The sequence below is a fragment of the Plecotus auritus genome (assembly GCF_963455305.1).
Source record: "Plecotus auritus genome assembly, chromosome: 10".
NCBI classification, from domain to species: domain Eukaryota; kingdom Metazoa; phylum Chordata; class Mammalia; order Chiroptera; family Vespertilionidae; genus Plecotus; species Plecotus auritus.
Window position 1 is genome coordinate 23,462,530 of NC_137785.1, and position 21,389 is coordinate 23,483,918.

At 45.8% G+C, this 21,389-nt stretch overlaps 1 protein-coding gene across 1 annotated transcript; it reads left to right on the plus strand.

The window, feature by feature from the left end:
- Positions 1 to 3: 3 nt before the first annotated feature.
- On the plus strand, positions 4 to 21,384 carry DNAAF1 (dynein axonemal assembly factor 1; the record flags this gene model as incomplete). Its single annotated transcript, XM_080645188.1, has 12 exons — positions 4 to 139; positions 3,049 to 3,184; positions 3,980 to 4,071; positions 5,595 to 5,816; positions 5,959 to 6,125; positions 8,900 to 9,021; positions 12,237 to 12,403; positions 14,546 to 14,812; positions 17,558 to 17,667; positions 19,506 to 19,562; positions 20,047 to 20,407; positions 21,278 to 21,384. The coding sequence occupies 12 exons, from the start codon at positions 4 to 6 to the stop codon at positions 21,382 to 21,384; spliced, it is 1,944 nt and encodes a 647-aa protein (XP_080501314.1).
- Positions 21,385 to 21,389: the final 5 nt, after the last annotated feature.

Consider the following 21,389-nt stretch of genomic DNA (forward strand, 5'->3'; position numbering starts at 1 on the left):
GACATGCACCCTGAGGTCTTGGAGCCCACGGCGGACGAGGGAGAGAAAAAGGACTGCACGCAGGAACCGGGTGTGGTGCCTGGCGTGGAGGAGTCTGCGGGTGACCACGGGAACGCAGGCCAAGGGAGCCGCAAGGAAGGTGCTGACCGCCGCTCCAGGGAGGCGAGGGGGGCGATGGGCTGCGCCCAACACCACACACCTGATCTTCACAGCCAGTAATAACAATAATAATAATAGCGGCCCACACTTATTAAAGGATGGGTGCCACGCGTTCACTGCATTTGAGCCATACACCCGCCCTCTGCAATAGGCACTCCTTTCCCCATTTCACACAGATGAGGAAATACAGATTACCCTCATACAGATTCATACAGATTACCCTCAGTCAGAATAACAGAATAGACTCAGGCGACAATCTGACGCCAGAGCCCAAGTCCTTACCCAACATACCATTCTCTCCCCTCCTAACTTTTTGTGTTTTGAATGTATCCCTTCATTGCTATCACCATTTAAGATCAAAAGATGCCAAAGCAGGACATCTTAATTGAACTCAGTGTCCATTCCAGTGCCTGGCTCATGATAGAACGAGTGAACCAAGAGCTGCGGGTTCTGGGGTTAGCAGGTGACTCCTTGCCAGTTTCCCAGAAATGGGCATAGAAAACAGGTTTCAGCCTCTGCTCTCTCTTGAGTGGGGGCCCTAAGGGAAACCTATTAGTGACTAGATAGAGAGACTACTTGATTTATGTTTCTTTTTTCTAATTAGCAATAATCATGTCTCAGATAAACTTCATTGGCTACGATACTGCCACTGCACAAAGCTTCTCTCATTTTTTGAACCCAGTCAACAAATACACTGAGTGGCCAGATTATTATGATCTCTGAACGCATAATAATATGGCCACTCAGTATGCATGTGTATATATATATATATTAGAGGCCCGGTGCATGAATTTGTGCATGGGTCGGGTACAGCCAGCCTGGCCAGGGGGAGGGGACATGGGCGGTTGGCCAGCCTGCCTGCTGGTCGAACTCCTGGTCGAGGGGACAATTTGCATATTAACCTTTTATTATATAGGATATACACTGAGTGGCCAGATTATTATGCGTTCAGAGATCATAATAATCTGGCCACTCAGTGTATATCTTGAGCATCAACTGTCCAGGCAAGCCCTGTACAAGGAGCTGTTGGAAAGCCATGTTGCTCTGTGGCCAGCCACGTGAGTGGCTTCATATTGCAGCTCTGCAACTGGCCAGCTTTATGGCTCTTGGTCCAGATCTTAATCTCTCTGTGGAGCAATCTCCTTATCTGCAAGCAGAGATATTATTACAAGGATAATTATAATTAGAGGTTCTGTCATAGCAGTGGGTCATTAATAAATCATAGCTCTTGTTATTAATATAATCAATTATGTATTCTTTATTTCACAAACCTTTATCTGTTGTTTTGTTGTGGCTGAGCATTGTATGCAGTGGGAAATGGGGAAGTGCAAGACCCAGACCCGTGCATGGAGGAGAGATCTTCATTCAATAGACTTCACAAACACAGTAGAAGCCAGCGACCCTTAAGATTAAGTGTATTTGAACTGGCCAATTTTGATTGGCCTTTAAAAATATTAAGTGCTCATTTGGATGTGCTCATTTCCACTATTTTTGTTACTTTTATGTTTGTTACTTTTTATGTTTTTTCTTTCGAGAACTTTTAAAAAAGAACAGAGAACATTATACCAAACACTCATGTATTATTATCACTAAGAACTGAAAATGATTAATATTTTTATCAATTCACTTGAAGTCTTTTTTAATTTAAAAAAATCTCAGATAATTTTCTTTTTTTAAATATATTTTTAATGATTTCAGAGAGGAAGGGAGAGGAAGAGAGAGATAGAAACATCAATGATGAGAGAGAATCATTGATTGGCTGCCTCCTGCACGCCCCATACTGGGGATCGAGCCCGCAACCCGGGTATATTCCCTGACCAGGAATTGAACCGGTGACCTCTTGGTTCCTGGGTCGACTCTCAACTGCTGAGCCACACCCAGCTGGGCTCAGATAATTTTCATTAAATTAATTGAGGTGACATTGTTTAATAAGATCATATAGGCTTCAAGTAAACAATTCTATGATACATGATACATGATTCTATAATACATTATCTGTAGCAGGGGTCCTCAAACTTTTTAAACAGGGGGCCAGTTCACTGTCCCTCAGACTGTTGGAGGGCCGGACTATAGTTTAAAAAAAAAACTATGAACAAATTCCTATGCGCACTGCGGGCCTGGGACGAGTCGGCTGCTAAGCAGGACAGGCAGCGGCACCTGGCGGGCCGGATAAATGTCCTCGGCGGGCCGCATGTGGCCTGCGGGCTGTAATTTGAGGACCCCTGGCATATTGCTTTGTGTGCCCACCACCCAAAGTCAAATCATCTTCTGTCACTATATATTTCAGATTGACATTCTCAGCCCCCAATCCTAGTCCCATTCCTTTATCCTCTTCTCCAGAATTTTGTATGGATTCCTTAATTTAATACCTCTCTCTCCCTCCCTCCCTCTACTATATGTGTGTGTGTGTGTGTGTGTGTGTAATGTTCTTAATGCATAGCATTGGTTTGTGTGTTTTTAATTCATATAGATGGTATTCTGTGCTTATTATTAAACTTGCTTTTTTTCATTCTGCAGATGTTTCTGAGAATTAAGCCATACTGGTGATGTAACTAACTCCAGTGCATTCTTTGCAAGGCAGAATAATAATCCATTGTTTTATTTTAACTAGTTCCTATGGATGGACATTTGCACTGTTAACAGTTTTGGGCTGTTACAAATAATGCAGAAATGAATGTCTTTGTACATGTCTCCTTGTTCATCTGTATAAGAGCTTTTACCGAGGACCTACCTAGAAGCAAAAATTCCACGGTCCTTTAAAGATTGTTATTCATTTAATGAGTACTAGTGTTCCATAGTACAAGCAGACAGTTATTAATGATGTTGAAATTGGGAGAACTTTTAAATACATTTCTTGATCTCCATAGACCCAAACACTTAATTTTACAGAAATTAATGATCCTAAGGAAACATGTGCGGGTCCTTCTGACGCATCCTACAGAAGTGAGCAGAAACAAAGCGGTGACAGCAGGTCAGACGGTTGCTTAGCACACCAAAGAAATGACAAGGAAGATCATGGCCCCAGGTATGTGGGCATGGTGCTGTCACTTATAGCACACAGTTACCAAGTAAGAGAGATGGTGTAATCACCCCATTGTACAGGTAAGAAAATGAGGCTCAGCCCTGGTCCATGTTGCTCAGTGATTAGAACATTGGCCCTTGCACTGAAAGGTCTCGAGTTTGATTCCTGGTCATGGGCACGTACCTGGGTTGCAGGTTCGATCCCTGGTCCCTGGGCAGGGTGCATGCAGGTGGTAACCAATTGATGTGTCCCTCTCACATCGATTTCTCTCTGGCTGTCCCTCCCACTCTCGCTCTCTCTTCCTCCCTCACTCCCTACCTTCCTTCCTTCCCCTCTCTCTGGGTAAAAAAAAATCAATGGGAAAAAATATCCTTGGGTGAGGAGGAGGAGGAGGAGGAGGAGAAGGAGAAGAAGAAAGAAAATGAGACTCATGGCGATTAAATAGCGCAATATCTGTAGTATTGGAGTCAGGATGGCCTGCCTCTGTGGCACAACTAATCACGATCTATCAAACTTTAATGCCAGACCTGGAGAGAGAAACATCAGTAGTCATGGATGACACGATATTGAAAGTGTTTTTATTAGAGCACATGTTTCAATTTTTAAGAATGCTGAAAGTAATATTAGATGAGGCCTTGAAAGCTATACAGAAAACCCAAAAAAAACTTAAAATAGCTATCAGGCATACAGGATGTTGTGGATTTAGGGGAAGGAATGGATGTGGTAAACAATTTTTGGAATATGTTTCAGAGCTGATAAACTCAAATAAATTGCTTGTTCGTGTTTCCCATTTAACAGAATGACTAAACACTTCCTGCAGAAGCTCTGCAAGCAGCACAAGCTGTACATCACCCCAGCATTGAACGATACGCTGTATTTACACTTTAAAGGTAAAGCTCTGGCAGAGGCAAAGAGACGCTGATGGCATAACAATTACTTGCAGGGATCATCTGGCGTTCTCAAATTACATTTCAGTAGAAATTTCAGAGAGTTCAGTTATGGAAAAAGCAATAATAGTTCTTTGAAGAAAAAGTCTTACCTTAGAGTTTATAAAGGCGCCACTGGTTCTATGGATACAAAGGAAACACATGGATATCTTTTAAGTTTTCCAAAGATTAATAATTTTTTCAAGCCAGAAGCTAGTTGGGTTGGGGAGAGATATATTGTGTAGGATCGAAGACTGGCACAGAAAACAAAGGGTGAGGGTCAGGGGGTGCCTCTCAGAATGGAGAGGTATAACTAGAGGCATCCCCAAGGGCTCAGGGTTGGTTCCAGTATCTTATATAAACCTAACTTGGGGTTCAGAGACAGGGCTATTCCTTGCATTGATCAAGAGGGATAACTCCCAGCAGGGCTGAATTGGGGATGGCCCACCGGCCTCATCAGACCTCTGTGTTATGTTCAGTAAATGTACTGAGGGCTTCCTGTGTGCCTGGCGTTGCTCCGTTCTAGAGACACACAGAGACGGATGGGCAAAGGTGCCGTTGGTGTCCTGGGGGATGGTGCAGCCACTGTGAGGAGTGCGGGCCAGGGAGGTTCACCAAGGGTCCCCGCAGCACAAATGCCTTCACAGTTTGGAACAACCCCCAGCTAGTTTCCTCACCTCCACATTGTCCCCTCCAAAACTCTCTGCTTAGGGGGGCAGATCCCAGGGGACCAATACTTAAGAGGAAGAAAGAAGAAGGGGACCCAGTAGGTTGGACCAAGTAGAAGGAGTCAGAGAGGTAGAAAGTTGGGGAGAGATATGCCCATGTTAACAACTTATCCCCAAACTTAGCAACTTCAGTTCATCATCTCACATGTTTCCGGGGGCCAGGAATCTGGGAATGACTTAGCTGGGTGGTTCTGGCTCACTCTCTCAGGCGGTCACACTCAAGCTGTCTACGGTTTGTTTTGCTAATCTTCAACTGGGCTCATAAAACTGAAAAATGAATTAAAACAAGACCCACAGTTTGCACTAGCTTCAGGCTTAGCCACATCCTGGTGCTCATAATGTATCTTCACGAGGTTCTCTCTCCCCTTTTCTTGGCCCTGCTCCCCTCTGACTCATTTCGGGCAACTCATCCCTCACCTCCACCCACTCCCAGCCATGCAGGTGGCTGCTGCAGTGCTCGGCGCCCCTTGCCAAGCTGCCACTCCAACATAAAGGCTGCCTTTTTCCAGTGGAGCCAGCCACACTCCCCAGGATTCATCTACGTCGCCCCGAGTGTCTGAGCATGACCAGCCCAGCACGAATCATCAGGACTCTGAGAGCTGGGGGGTGGTGACAAAGAGGGATGTTCCTCAAAACAAAGTAGCAGTACTGTCCCTAGAGGAAGGAGGTGTGGATGCTAGGCAGGGAGGCAAAAACAAGGGCGACTCCTGTGCCTCTTATGTGCACGGAGGAGCTTACTGGACACCCCCTGCTCGCCAGGTTTCGATCGCATCGAGAACTTGGAAGAGTACACGGGGCTGCGCTGTCTCTGGCTGGAGTCCAATGGAATACAGAAAATCGAGAACCTGGAGGCCCAAACCGAATTGCGTTGCCTCTTCTTGCAAGTGAACTTGCTTCATAAAATCGAGAACCTAGAACCTCTGCAGAAGCTGGATGCTCTGAACCTCAGCAACAATTACATCAAGACCATTGAAAACCTCTGTGAGAACGCCCCACGCAGGGTCCTTCCAAATGCCATTATGTCCACCGCTTTCCCTGGGGGGGGAGGTTCTAAAGTTGCATACTGTGGACAAGAAACCTTTTTGTACCATTGTTGTTTACTTCTGCTGACCTCACCTTCCAGCCTGTCTGCCAGTCCTGAGCACGCTCCAGATAGCCCACAATCACCTGGAGACGGTGGAAGACATCCGGCATCTGAAGGAGTGCCTGAAACTTTGCGTCCTTGATCTTTCCCACAATCGGCTGAGTGACCCAGAGATCCTGAGCATCCTGGAGAGCATGCCTGATTTGGTAAAACACACAAACCGTGCATACTTGAATGTTCTTTAGATGTTAAATCTCGAAGGGAGAGAGAGAGAGAGAGAGAGAGAGAGAGAGAGAGAGAGAGAGAGAGAGAGAGAGAAACATCAATGATGAGAGAAAATCATCGATCGTCTGCCCCCTACACACCCCCCACTGGGGATCGAGCCCACAACCAGGGCATGTGCCCGGGATTGAGCCAAGACCTCCTGGTTCATAGGTCGATCCTCAACCACTGAGCCATGCTGGCCGGGCCGCATTCTTTCCCTATTTGTGTTTTTAGCTGGAGTATCTTAAACGCCAGAAGCTATATCATTTCACCCACAAATATTTTAGTGTCTATCTCTGATAGATAAGGACTTTTTTGTTTTTTGTTTTTTGTTTTTTTAGCACAAAGTACTGTTATTATATCTAAAATAATGTAATAACTACATTTAAAATGCAGACCATGTTCAATTTTTCCCATTTGTCTCAAAAATGCATTTTGACCATTGGGTTGTTCAAATCCAAACCAGAACCATGCATCGTGTTTGGATTATTTGTCTCTCAAATTTCCTGATCTCTCACTTCTCACTGTTTCCTTTCCCTGTTTCCCCCACCCAACCCATTACTCTATCAAAGAAACCAGGTCCTTCCCCTGGCATGGGCCACATTCTGGACTTGGTTGATTGCATCCTCGTGGTGTTGTTTAACATGTACTGCTGTACCCAGTATTTCTTGGAGAATGATAATGGAGCCAGAGGCGTCATCATATCCAGATTCAATAATTAACTTAGGGTGTGCTGTTGCATCGCATCACGGGGCATGTAATGTCTGATGGCTTCTCTTTCTGTAATTTTAATATTGATTAATGGGTTCATGTATTGTCAGCCTGACCGAGCCATTATACAGTCCCCATTGGTCTTCCTCCCGATTGTCTCAGCAGCCACTGATGAGCATTGCCTAGACGCGCTACTTCATCAGGAGTCCGCGATGGTCCTTTTCTACTTCCCTTATTCCTTCTGCCTTTATTATTAGCTGGAATGCTTCTACAAAGAAGAACCTTCCCTCGTCAACTAGTGGTTCCCTAGTACTATACAGTTCATACAGAAAAAGCGGGAAAAGTGTCTGCTTCTTTTTTATTGATTGATTGATTTTCAGAGAAGTGAGTCAAGAACCTAGCAACCATTAATGGTGACATTGAACGCGTTTTCTTTTTTGGTATCGTTATGAGCTCATGGATTTATATATACAGTAGTTGATATGATTTAACCCTTGCTATCATTTTAATTTTGGATGCTCAAATGGTCCCATCTTCTGGCCCAGTAGCACCTGTGTCCTTTTGACTCAACCTCAGTGGTCTTTGATGGCTTCCTTGTTTTTTGGGGTGTATGTGTTGCCATGTGTACTAGGAAAAATATTTAAAATAGCACAGAAAGCCCTCGAGCTCACTGCTTACTGCTTAGGGCATGGATAAGTCTGGAAAAGGTGAGTCAATTAAAAGAAAAATAGCTCAGGAATAATTACAGAGGAGACTATTAAAAAGAACTAGTTTAGAATTACTAGCACCTGGTGTTAATATAAAGCTGTATTACATTATAATATTTGTTCTCGCTTAACTGCCATAACAGATTATCGTGGACTTGGGGGCTTAAACAACAGAAATTTATTTTCTCATGATTTTAGAGGTTGGAAGTCCAAGATCAAGGTGTCAGCAGGGTTAGCTTCATTCTGAGGCCTCTCTCTTTGGTGTCTTCTCCCTGTGTCCTCACATGGTCTTTCCTCTGTGCATGTCTGTGTCCCAGTCTCTTCTTTTTATAAGGACCCCAGTCATATTGGATTAGGACCATCACTGTGGCCTCATCTCATGTTAGTCGACCTCTTGAAAGGCCCTACCTCCAAATACAGTCACATTCTAAGGTGCTGGTGGTTAGGACTTCAATATATGAAGCCCATAAGAAAAGCAGTCTGCCTTATAGTTTGTGTTATGATTGGTTTAAAATATCTGCACCCCACGCAGCTGGAGCATACTGCTCCCACCACCGCAGCCCCTCAGGAGGGGTCACTTGGAATATGACAAGAACGTGAAGGCAGTATGAGAATGAAGTTAGGGAAAGGCTAAGCTAGTCCACAATGTATTTACCTTCTCCAACAAAACCCACTTTAGATATGAAAAATATTTCATCAGTTTGAGCAATTTTAAATGGTTCACTCACATGTCTCCTTACCTATTTACCTTCTTTGGGTTTCATAGGCGGAAGAGGAGGTGACAGTCTTTAAGGATGGGGCATGGCATGCTGTCACTGCACATTTCCTTCCCTGTCGAGCAAGGCCCTCGCAGTAAATAAGTGGGCACTTTCCATCCCGTCCCCTTATTCACTGCTCCTTATCTGTCTAGCCGCTGTGTGCTTTTCTTAAAATGGGCCCTGGCTGGGAAGGAGAAAAACAATCAATTAGACTGAGATCAATTTCAGTGGAAGAGATTGTGTGAGCAAAGCTAATGTAGTCACCACTCTTGGAAAGGGGCTTAGGAAATGTTTTATAATGTTGTTCTGGAAGGACACTGAGACTGAGGATCTGAAGTTCCAGAAGAGAAAGGGCTGCCCGTTAATCAGGACAGTTCCGATGGCACAACAGCAATGACACCCTCTGGCTTCGCTAATATAGTCAGCGGGTCATGACGTTGGCACTTCCTTTTTGTTCATTCTTAGAGCACAGCACATATAAAATATTAAAACCACATCTACTTTTTAGCAATTAATTCGGTTCTGCCTGTTTGCTTACAGCGTGTCCTGAATTTGATGGGAAACTCAGTTATTAGGAACATCCCTAACTATCGAAGGACAGTCACTATTCGACTAAAACACTTAACATTCCTGGATGACAGACCAGTTTTTCCAAAGGACAGGTAAGGAAGAGAAAAGCCTTGCGATCACATGTTAATATGTAATAGTTACGCATGCTTATTAAACTTTTTAAAAATTCTGATTTTTGAGCATTTTCACCCATCATTAAATTCTTTGGAAATAGGTTTAATGGTTACATAATTATTTATAACAGAAAATTCTCTATTTTTGAGCGTTTATTCATAGGTGTGTTTTTTTATAATCCTTTGACAAATATAGTTGCATATAAGTCTCTGGCCTCATTTCTGATTATTTCCTTAGGATGGAATTCAAGGAGTTGTATTATTGGATCAAAGAATGTGGTCTGAGCCTTTTTAAAAGTGCTTATATTTTTAATTGTTTTCTAGAAAGTTTGTAATAATTTATAGTGTCACCAGACATTGCCATGTAAAGGAAATCTTTGCCAGGTGAACTGGTGAGTGAAGATGGTGTCTCCTTTTAAATTTGTATTTTTGGATAACTGACGAGGTTGGTTACATTTACCATCTCTGTCAGACACTGATGTTGCCTCCTCTAGAAGCATTCCATTCATGGCTTCCTCCCAGTTTCCTTTATTCCGGGAGGGATTTTTATTGGTTCATAAGAGCTCTTTTTATATGAAGAATAATGAATTCAGGACTGCCGTGTAGATTGTCACCCCTGTTATCTGTGTTTTTAACTGAGATCACTATTCATTCTAACCTAGAATAAAACCTCAGTCATATGGACAGCTTGCAGGGAAGTGCCCTCTGAATTTTGAATGACACGGCATTTTAAAAGAAATGTAGCTGGTGAAATGTTTTTAAACTCACAGATTTAAGTCAAACCAACAAATATTTCAAGTAGAAGTGAGAGCCTCCGCTCCAATTAGATGAGACAACAAGAAGACCTGCTTCTGGGGAGTTGGGCAGAGATGTACCCAGTCCCCCAGCCCCCAGCCCTGGGGGTCATGGGGGACAGCAAGTGGAGCCCGCCTGCAGACTTGAAAGCCCGGCTCTGCAGCCAAGAGTCATGTCCCCTTAGGTGCGCTCACTAACCTCCGAGCCTCACGTTCCTCCTCTGGAAAACGGGGACGATACGACCACAGGGTCTGCGTGAGTACCTGGGAGTAACACCTGGGACATGAGCAGGTACCGGGCGCATAGGAGTGAACCAATGGGCTCAGCTGTGGCTGAGAATTCTGAGCCCCACCCTGAAGTAGCACTGACCAGCGGAAAGTGTAAACAGGGATGCGAGACAAACCTTCACAGTGAGATCTAGCCCCTGTACAGTGTAGCACGAATCCAGTTCCGGAGTCAGTCCACCTGCGTTTGAGTCCTAATGCCACCACTCACAGCTGGTCCTGTTGGGCACTTGCTCTTCCCTCTGCCTGGGACATGCATCACAGGTGTTGGCAGGTGCCTGCTTGCCTGTTGTCTTATTAACATCTCCCATGAGCCACCACCCTATCTATAGCCACCACCCTATCTAAACCAGTGTGTCTTCAGACTGGTTTCTTTCCGTAGGACACAACAGCCTTTGACATGCTGGTTCCCTTGTTAAGGGTCTGTCTTTCCCCATAAAAGGGCAGCTCTAACAGAGAACAATATCAAATCCTATGTTACTGCTGTAACGCCAGCCCCTAGAACAGTTCACCCATTTAAAGTGTACAATTCGGTGGCTTTGAGTATATTCACACAGTTGTGTAACCACCACCACCATAATCAAATCTAGAATATTTTCATTCCCCTAAAAAGGAACCCTTATTCATTAGCAGTCCCTCCCCATTCCCCCTCTCCAAGCTCTTGGCAATCACAAATCCACTTTCTATCTCTGTAGATTTGCCTATTCTAGGCATTTCCTGGAAATGGAATCATACACCATGTGGCCTTTTTTGATTGGCTTTTTTCACATGGCAAAATGTTTTCAAGGTTCACCCACATTGTAGCAGGTGTCATTAATCCATTCCAAAATAATACTGCAACATAATATTCTATTTGGATGCGCCACCTTTTACATATCCATCAGTTAATGGCCATGTGGGTCGTTTCCATTTCTTGGCTCTTGTGACTAGGGCTGCTATGAATTTTTGTGTACAGGATTGTGTGGACATTTGTTTTCAGCTCATTGGGGTACACACGTGGGAGGAGGATTGCTGGATTATGTGGTAAACTCTGTGTAGCATCGTAATTTCCAAACTGTCTTCCCAAGGGGCTGCACCATCTTGCATTCCCACCAGCAGTGGACGAGAGCAGCTGTTGCTCCACATCCTCACCAGCATTCGGTGCTGACAGCGTTTTGGATTTTAGCTATTGTAATAGGTGTGTGGTGGGCTCTCCTTTTAATTTGTCTTTTTCTACTCTCGTATGATATGGACATGCTTATTTGTCATCTATATATCTTTATTCATTGATTTAAATCCTCGCCCAAGGTTATGGTGTTTTGTTTTTTTTAATTGATTTTACAGAAACAGGGAGAGAGGGATGGAGGGAGGGAAGGGGGGAGAGAGAGAGAGAGGGAGGGAGGGAGAGAGAGAGAGAGAAAGAGTGAGAGAAACATCAATGTGAGAGAGAAACATCAATTGGTTGCCGAGAGAGAGAGAGAGAGAGAGAGAGAGAGAGAGAGAGAGAAACATCAATGTGAGAGAGAAACATCAATTGGTTGTCTTGAGAGAGAGAGAGAGAGAGAGAGAGAAACAAACATCAATGTGAGAGAGAAACATCAATTGGTTGCCTCCCATATGTGCCCTGATCGGGAATCGAACCCACAACCTTTTGGTGCATGGGACCACGCTCCAACCAACTTTGCCACACCAACCAAAGCAACCTTTGACCATTTTAAAATTGTGTTATCTTTGTGTTAATGAGCTGTAAGTTTCTTTATATGTCCTAGGTACAAGTCCCTATCAGGTATCTGATTTGCAAATATCTTCTCATGTTCCGTGGGTGGTGGTTTTACTTTTTCTGTGGTATTCTTTACATTACAAACATTCTAATGTTGATGGAGACCAATCTCCCTATTTTTTCTTTTGTCAGTTGTGCTTTGGCATCATATCTAGAAGGCTGGCAAACCATTCGACTTTAACGATTAAAAAGTACATGTGTTAGCTTCTGTCCTTATGGTCACATGTCCCATGTGGCTTTGGTGTGACTTTGGGGAAAATAAACAAGTTTGGTGAAACGGTGTTTTGAATTTGCCTTTAACCTATGAAAATTCAAACCTCACTGATTTCCGCTTCTTTTTCAAATCCTCTAAACAGAGCTTGTGCAGAGGCCTGGGCTAGGGGCGGGTACGCGGCTGAGAAAGAAGAGAGACAGCAGTGGGAGAACCGGGAGCGGAAGAAGATCACAGACAGCATTGAAGCCTTGGCGAGGATCAAGCGGCGGGCTGAAGAGAGGAAGCAGCAGATGGAGAGCCAAGAGAAGGGTATGCGTCCACCTGAGAAGGCCCGGAGCTCTGCTCAGATTAGCAATCCGTGCTGTCCAACTCGCAGTCTGTCATCGCTGGGATATGGGGGCGGATTTTTGACCATTTACTCACAGACCTGCTGATCCATCTGCACTTGCTCTTCCCCACCTGCCTGGGGCAGTGAAAAACCCCAACATTCATGCAGTTTCAAACCACTTTTAGTGATTAAACTCAATTTGTTAAACTAGCCCCAGTTTTCCAAGTTAAATGGTGTATTAGCTTTCTATGACTGCCTTAACATGGCAGGTGACAGGAAGTCCTGGGCTATGAAGACGTCTGTCATGGAAGCCTTATTAGGGCATGAGCGTGGTGGCGGGGGTTGTAGGATAAGTGCAGAGAGCTGAAGCCCCAGGGTTGGACAGACCTTCTGTGCAAATCACCTTTATAAAAACTGAGTTGGAATTCACATAACAAATTAACCATTTAAAATTTTTTTATTGATTGTTTTGAGAGAGAGAGAGAGATATCAATTTATTGTTCCATTTATTTATGCATTCATTGGTTGATTCTTGTATGTGCCCTGACCGGAGATCGAACCTGCAACCTTGGCGTGTCAGGACAACACTCTAACCAACTGAGTAATCCAGTCAGGGCCAAAATTAACCATTTAAAAATGGCATTTAGTACATTCACAATGTTGCACAACCAGCTCCTCCTCTATCTAGTTCCAGAACATTTTCTTCACCGCAGAATAAAACCCTGAACCCATTAGAAGTTATTCCTACTCCCCGCTCCCCCAGCCCCTGACAGCCACCAGTCTTTCCAGACATTTCATATACATGGAGCCATACCGCATGTAGCCTTTTGCGCCTGGCTTCTTTCACTTAGCATGACGTTTCTGACGTTCCTGCACATTGTAGCGTGATCAGCGCTACATTCCTTTTTATGGCTTCACCTTGACAATTCAATTCTGTCCCTTTTGAAGGGTGGTGCAGATCATTTTCCCTCTGTTTAGCTGGATGATTGTATGAAACCTGCTAGACCCTTGAAAGATTCAGGGCCACCCTACTCCTGGCTTGGCTGGACCAGGGCAGGCCTGGGAAATGTTCTTGGCCCCCACAGACTCCCTTCTAAGACGTTGGATCCTCTCCCTGTCTTGCCTTCACCCTTGCCCCCTTTTCAAGACTCTATCTGCTCCTAGGTTTGGTGTAAATGAACCCCCCTCCCTGTCCCACCCAACCTACTGCCCCTAGTCCAAGGCTCAGAGCCCCCTGCCCACACCAAATGCCCCTGGCCAGCATTTGGTGGAGGCTTTTAACAAGTGAGTGAGTCCTGGGTGTGTCCCGGCCCAGCCCCTGCGGGACCCTGGGGATGGTGCTCAGAGCACCTTAATGAGTAAGCAGCCCCTTCCTTGTCCTATGCCCAGTAGAAAAGCAAGTGTCCATGTATGTTTCTAAATGGCATGTATTGTTTTTCATGTAATTACAAAACGTGAGTGCACTGCATGAAGAAAAGCACAGGAACAACATAATCACAGCAAGGATCCCTCAGTGCTTAGTGTGGGTAGTTCCTGGCTTTCCCCCAGGCGTGTAACATATGTGTTTTATAGAAAGTGGCATAATTATATTGCTTTCTGCCTACTCCTTTGAATTAGCATAATATATTTTTCATAAAATATACTCTCTCCTACAGCATGTTTTTTTTTCTTTTCTCAACTTTTTATTTAGATTTTTTAATTTTATTTTCAGAAAAGCTTAAAGAATAGTAAAGTGAACAGCTATATTGTATCTTTAGGTCAGCTGGTTTTTAACATTTACACACACACACTTTTCTGTTCTGATGAACCATTTGAAAGTAAAGGCAGACACAGTGGCCCTTAAATCCATGTACTTCTGCGTGTATCTCCTAAGAACCTCCTGCACTCTTTCCTTAATGGCTGTGTCCTGTTCCATTGGATGGCTGAGCTAAGTGATCTCGCTCATAGACATTCAGCTCTGTCTATTTAGCAATCATAAAAAGGAATGAACAGGCAACTCTTTACTGGTCCCTGACGGTTCCCTGGGCTCCCTCTCAGCAGTTCACTGCATGTCCCAGGAGACGTGCAGACACCCTGTCCTCCCAGGACATTTCCCAGTTCACCTTTGGTCTTCTGTTGTCCAGGGGAGGTGCCAGTGGCAGACAAGAATGAGGACGTGGATGTCGATGAGAAAGGGAAGGAAGAGCTTCATGAGGATGGGGAAAGGCAGCAGAAAATGGAGCTGTTTGTCAAGACAAGCTTTGAGGCCAAGGATGAGCTCTTCCCAGAAAAGGCGAATGTGTTAGAGGAGCTGCCTGCAGATGTCAACACAGAGATTGAAGACCAGGACCCAGAAGGGGTGCTCCCAGCCGAGGCCCCTCAGCCAGCAACCCTTGGAGCTACCTGGGAAGGTAATGTTGTTATAGGACACCAGAAACACCAGAAAAGGTGTTATCAGACAGCCCCCTGAGTTGAAGGAAGAGGGCCGTCCCCTCCTGGGTTCTTGTTATGCTCATGAGAAAAAATTCAAAAGAGTGACAGACAGCAGCATGGTAGTAAAGCAAGCTAATGTATTAATGAAGCGAAGCAAGCAAATTTATTAAAGAAGCAAGGCAAGCAAATTTATCAAAATACACCTGGCATAGAGCACAGGTGGGCACTCAGCTAATCTGAGTGTGAACTTGGTGGGGGTTCAAGGGGTTTTATACCCTTCTGTCTAAAGATTTCAAGGTTCCTCTGCTGGATATCTTGGGCACAGACTAGATTTCAAGGTCCCCTTTTACTTTGTTGTGGCTTTTTCCAGAATTTATGAGAATACCTGGCAAGTCCCGAGACTGCTGACTTCTTCGTTCAGTGAGTGAGATAAGCTTCCCCACCTGCCACCTTAGCAGTTCCAGCATGATTTAAGCTATGTATTCTCGGTTAGGAAGGGCAGGTATTAACCATTTATTCTCATGTCCTTGGCTGAGGACAATAAGGTCTTGCTGCAAGCTGGCTGCAAGCTGCACAAACTGTTTGGCCTTGTTTAATTTTCTTGTCTCAGTTTCCCTATTCCACTTGCCCAGGAATATTCCTAGCTTCTTGCTATCCCATTACAATGTGATCAGAACAACCCAGATGCTGGCTCGGGGCAGCACTCCCAGAATCGCAGCCTCTGAGTCATGCATCTGTGGTCTCAGGGCAGGTTTCCACTGCTGGTTGCTGTTTCTATAAGATAAAGTACACACGTTGTCTCGTTATCTACAGCAGTGCTGTTCATAGACGTATAACAGGAGCCATGACTACATTTCCTAGTAGTCACATTAGACAAAGTAAAAAGAAATGGGCGAAACACTAACAATAGAGTTTATTTCACCCATTCTATCTAAGATATAGTAATTTAAATCAATATAAGATTATTTATGAGATACTTTACTTTTGGGGAGCACTAGGTCTCCAAGTCCAATATGTTTTTGAGACACAGCACATCGTAATTCAAATGCTAACTTTTCAACAGTTAAAGTGAAAGGAAGTCCTACTAATAGAAGGGAGATGTTTTATACTGCTTCAGCTTTTATATTTAATTACAAGTACAAACAATGAAATAAAATGTAAAATACAGTTTCTCAGGAGTACTGGCCACATGCAAGCACTCAGTAGCCATATGCTCTGGCTACATCGTGTGTGATGCAGGTCTAGGGAAAGGAACCCCTGGCAGGTTCTAGCCAAGATCCCCGGGTCCTTCCGACTAACAGATAAACCCAAGACTCGTCTGGGATGCCATCCTATTGCTGTGGTGTCAGTAAGGTTGAGCCAGACCTGGAACTTGTCCAGTCCACAGGGTCTTGGGGGACGGGTCATTCTGTCCCCAGCCTGTGCAGTATTGGAGGTCTGTTTGGGGACTTTGGCTGGTCTGGCCCAGAATAGAAGTTCCCCCAAAACAAAGGTCCCCACTGTCTGGGGGAGGCCTAGAAGAACTGCAGACTTAGGGGTTGTCATATACATACTCCTGCGTCACCACTGCCCAGCCTGTGATTTTTCACAGTGAAATGGTGCCTAGCCTAGCGGCAGAGTTTTCTGTGGGTGAAGCCAGCCGTTGCCTCAGTGAACAAAGGATACATTTCAAAAGGAGTGGGTTAACTGCAGCATCTGTAATTAACAGTTAAGACAAAAGCCAGTTCTCTGTTTATCCCACATGTATGGGCACTCGGTCAGGGCCACAGCTTCACAGGCCGGCTTGTTTAGCCTTCTCAACAACCTTAGGAGCCAGGAGCTATGATCATAACTGCATTTTTTGGGGGGCTGGAAACAGGCTCAGAGAGGTGAAGTAACTTGCTCCAAGTTGCAAAGCAAGGAAATGGTGGAGCCATGTTGTGAGCCTGGGGTCATCCACAGCAGCCACCACGGAGCCCTCGCCTGCTTCCTTGTTTCATCCTAACCTGGTGTCCCAAGGTGGCTCTTTGAATCAAGCTGGACATAGCTAGTGCTCAGGTGGACACACAGGACCTATGTGTAATGAGAAAGTCGGGCCATTAGTCTTTAATGTAATAACTGAAGCCATGAGATTGATGAGAAAGCAGAGAGCAGGGCCCAAGAATACAGTAGCCTTGGGGAGCTTGAAAATCGGCCCCTGGAGGAGGAAGAGGAGCCCCACCTGGACTCCATGTTCATTCCCAGGCAATCTTGAGACCATGTAACAGGTCTCCCTAACACTTGTGCAGTGGGCGGGGCGTGTGCCCTGAGGGACAGGCCGTCCAAGAGGGTGGTGGGTTCAGCCCTTTTAGACAGGGCTATGAAACTTGCCTCTCCAGCTTGCCTCTTCTCTGGCTCCCCAGTTGGCCTCTCATGCTATTGCCTTTCTCATTGCCCATCAATCACGCCTTTTCCAAGGTTCCTGTGTATTTATTCTGCATTGATTCCTGGCTGGCACGTCCATCTCATCGAGTCATCTCCAGGTTCCAGCAGGGGGCAGCTCTCCCCTTTTCCCTTCTCTTTCCTAGACATGGCCTCTCCTCATCTGGGGATTCTCACAGCTTCGGTCACAGGGGCTGGCCTTTCAGACCAAGGTTTTGTCCTTCCTCTGCTCTTGGAATCCACCTTGACCTTGGCCTTGTTGCTCTGACTGCTGCGTATAAAACTAACTCCAAGATTAATAACTCTTTATTGTTGTTCCTTAGAATCAGCTCCCCAGACCGTGGCCACCGAGAATGCTTTGGGTACAGAGCCTGTTGCACATGGAGATTTGGAAACCATCACGCTGAAGATAGAGGAGAAGCTCTTCATCGCTGTATGTAAATAGTTGCCTGTGGAGATAAGTATCTGTTTTACAGCCAGTGAAGCAGGTGATCAGATACAAACCCTTCAAAATTCCTACTCCCCTAAGTGTGGTCCTGACAGACCAGCAGGCTTAGCACCCCTGGGAGCTGGTTAGAATGCAGAATCCCAGGCCCCACCCAGACCTGCTGATTTGAATCTGCATTTAAAAAAGATCTTCCCTAGGGAGTTCACACATTGCACATTCAAGACTGAGAAGCGCTGGCCCAAATGATTTCCCTTGATTTGTTTTCCCCAAAGAAGTTACACTGCTAAGCCATTCCGTCCAGCTAGCCTTATACATAATGGCTGAGAAAGTTACATTTATCATCAGAGCCTCTAATCTCCTCGGACAGCTGCCCAGCAAGTGGCTGATGCCATCTTCTTGTCCTGTGGCTGCTCCAGCTTTCTGATGTGGCTGGTTGTCCAGTGTCCGATCCCCTGATGCCTGTTCAGTGAGGGGCAGCCTGACCTTCTGATTATCTCAGCCTCATGAACCCTCTCTTTCCTGAAGCTCTGTTTTGATAAGTCTCAAATGCTTCGGCCCAAGGAATGAGCACCATGAAAACGCACACATTTTGTCACACCCCCCAGGAATGAGAGTTTGGTGGGGCAAGTAGTGGGGAGGCATTTCTTGAGCCTTTAGCCTCACACCTGCCTTACCCTCTTGGACTGCCTGTCCCTCAGGGCACACGCCCCACCCACTGCACAAGTGTTAGGGAGACCAGTTACATGGTCTCAATTGCCTGGGAATGAACATGGAATCCAGGTGGGGCTCCTCTTCCTCCTCCAGAAGCCAATTTTCAAGCTCCCCAAGGCTACTGTATACTGGTGCTCACTGTGCTCACCTGGAAGGACAGCCTGCTTCTCTGCCCATGAGTGAGCTCCTTCCGTTTAAACCCCTGGGCACAACTTTGCCCCCTGCCCATTCTCTTGATACATTTCTAAACTGTGTTTCATTTCTAACTGCACAGTTGCACGTGGCTCAATAAGACAAACTGAGTGGGTTTCTAGTTTTCTGGGCCTATGTATACTAAGAAACAAAACTGGGCAATTAATCTCTAGCATTTGAGAACCGACTGTATACAGGGCATACAGCTAACACTTATTGTTCTTACCATTTATCTGGCACTGTTCTAAATACATCTTGTATTGATTGAATTACCCTTCCAATAATGCTGAGAGATAGCTACTATTCTCATCCCTATTTTACAGCTGAGGAAATTGAGGAACAGAGAGGTTAAGCAACCTGCCCATGGCTACACAGCTAGGCAACAGTAGAGGAGAATACCATCCCAGGCAGTCTGACTCCAGAGTTCAGGAATGTAACACATGGTGCTGCCTGCCTCACATGCTGGACCAGTTGCTAGAGATAAAGACACCAGAAACACAACACAAAACAAAACACAAAAGCCCTTCTAGTTTGGGGGAGGTCCAAAATATACGCATTTTACGGCACTGATCCCTGAGACTAATTTGTACATAGAAGGTGCACTTGGTTTGGGCTCCATCATGTCCGCCTAGATAACCTGGCTGTATCTCTAATGACAAGGTTGAGTGAAGAAAGATGTGGAAATTCTTCAAACATGCCACACCTTGCAAATCTCATTCATGGATCAGGTCCTCATACTTGAAGTAGCCACACGTGTGTGTTTTGTCAGCGTGCACGGGGCTGCCTGAGGGGTTGGTCATTCCCCACTTGCCCTCCATGCTTTGCTTGCACCTGACCCAGGCTCACTGCACTGTGTGGCTGCACCTGCCTCACCTACCAGGTATGCCCTCCTGGTGACACGGGCTCATTTGCTCTTTCAGGACCTACCTGACTTGGAAGATGTTGATCCAGGAGAATCTTTGGAAGACAAGGACAAGGTTATAACACAGGTTTTCCCCAAATCATCATAATTCCACTTTCCCTTCCATTCTTGCCGTTTACAAAGCATATCACTTTAATTCGAAAGTAAGATGCTTTTTGTGCTTAAATCATTGCACACCTGCTCTATTTTCACCTTTCAAAAGGAAATGCAGCTCTTGGCTGTTGCCCCCCTTCTTTAAGGTTTTATGATTAATCACTGGGGTTTTCTTGAACGTATTTTATTACTGATCTTTAATCACCATGTACTCCCTGACATTTTTCTGCTCTTCTGATGTACTTCTATGTCCACCTTATATAGCACTACTACAGCAATAGAGAGAGAAGGAAAGGAGAAGTGGGGAGGAAGGAGAAGTGTATGAGGCACAATGGGGAGATCTCCCAATCTGACCTGACCCTGGATAGAAGTGGAATTAGCACTGGGCATTTTAGAGTGATTCCAGTGACAGCAGAAATGTTCAAAGACATCTTTTTTAAAAACAGATGTGCTTTCCGAAGATCACAACCATCTCGGGCTTGAGTGACGACAGTGATCCTGAACTGGACTACACCTCGCTCCCCATGCTGGAAAGCACGTCCACACACACCCTTTCAAACATATTCGCAATCTCCAAGGACACCGCCAGGAAGGCTGAGGCGCCCTTTACACGCATATTTAAAGAAGCAGCAGAGAGGGACTTGGAGACCCAAAGTAGGGACACCAAGTCCCCGCGCCCGCTGATTCAGGAACTCAACAATGACGAGCCTTCGGACCAACCACCGACACCCCCAACCTGCAAAAGGGACGCTGTACCACCCCCTTCTAGTGAAGGATACGATGACCTACCTTCGGCTTCTCCTCCAGGTAATGCCGCCCTACTCTCAAAAGCACAGGGGCTGACAGCTTTGCCAGTGGGGAGAGGAACTGTTGCCCACCCCAACCCCGTGGGAGATAGCCCACCGGGCCTTTGCCCAACAATCCCACGTTCTTGGAGAGGGTCACTCTTGACTGAACATGGAAGTGGCTGTGATCACATTCCTAACTCTATGCCTCTTTGAAGCTACCCTTCCGGTTGCTGGCCTGGGCCGAGAAGCTGCCGAGCCAAGTCATTCCCAGGCGGGTGGCATTTCCGGGCTCCTTAGGGGCATGTAGATCTTGGCAGTCATGTTCAGCAGGTGTAGATGGGGCTGGGGAGCCTGTTTTCACCTTTCCTCACCATCCCAATCCTCAGCCTTTCCAGACCACGACTTCTAAGGGAAGGAGGGGACCGGTGACACCACAGCTGGGAGTGTGGGGATGCAGGCCTGACTGTGGCCCCTCCATGGTGAAGGTCCAGAATCGGGGCAGGATGGGCGAGACAGTGCTGGGCGGAAAGGGAGGTTGTCCAGGCAGGAACAGTGTTGAGCAGCTGACTGGGTGGGTCAAATGAAGCCACAATCTGACATATTAGCCTGGCCTGGTCCTGGGGCCCAAGCCTGTGACCAGAGAGATGCCGTTGTGGGGGTGCTGGCCGCTGCTTACTGATCACATACTGGTGGGTATTTATTCAGCAACTGCCTTGGGAACACAAACCAGGGCGTCTGTTGAACCTAGACAATTCCTGCTCTTCCTCGACACTCTCAGGTGCCAGGTTTCTCTGGACGCCAGCTTGCGTGGCTGCCTCTAGGCCTGCCTGTGGGAAAAATGAAGGGGTGGCCTTATTTCCCAGGAGCACTGAGCCACCTTTCCTCTTAGGAAACAGCACTGAAAAGGAGGAGGTGCGGTCTGAGACGCAGCCTGAGGAGCCTGCAGTGCCCAAGGCGGGGGAAGGACAGGAAGACATTGAATTTGGCTTGGACTGAACCCC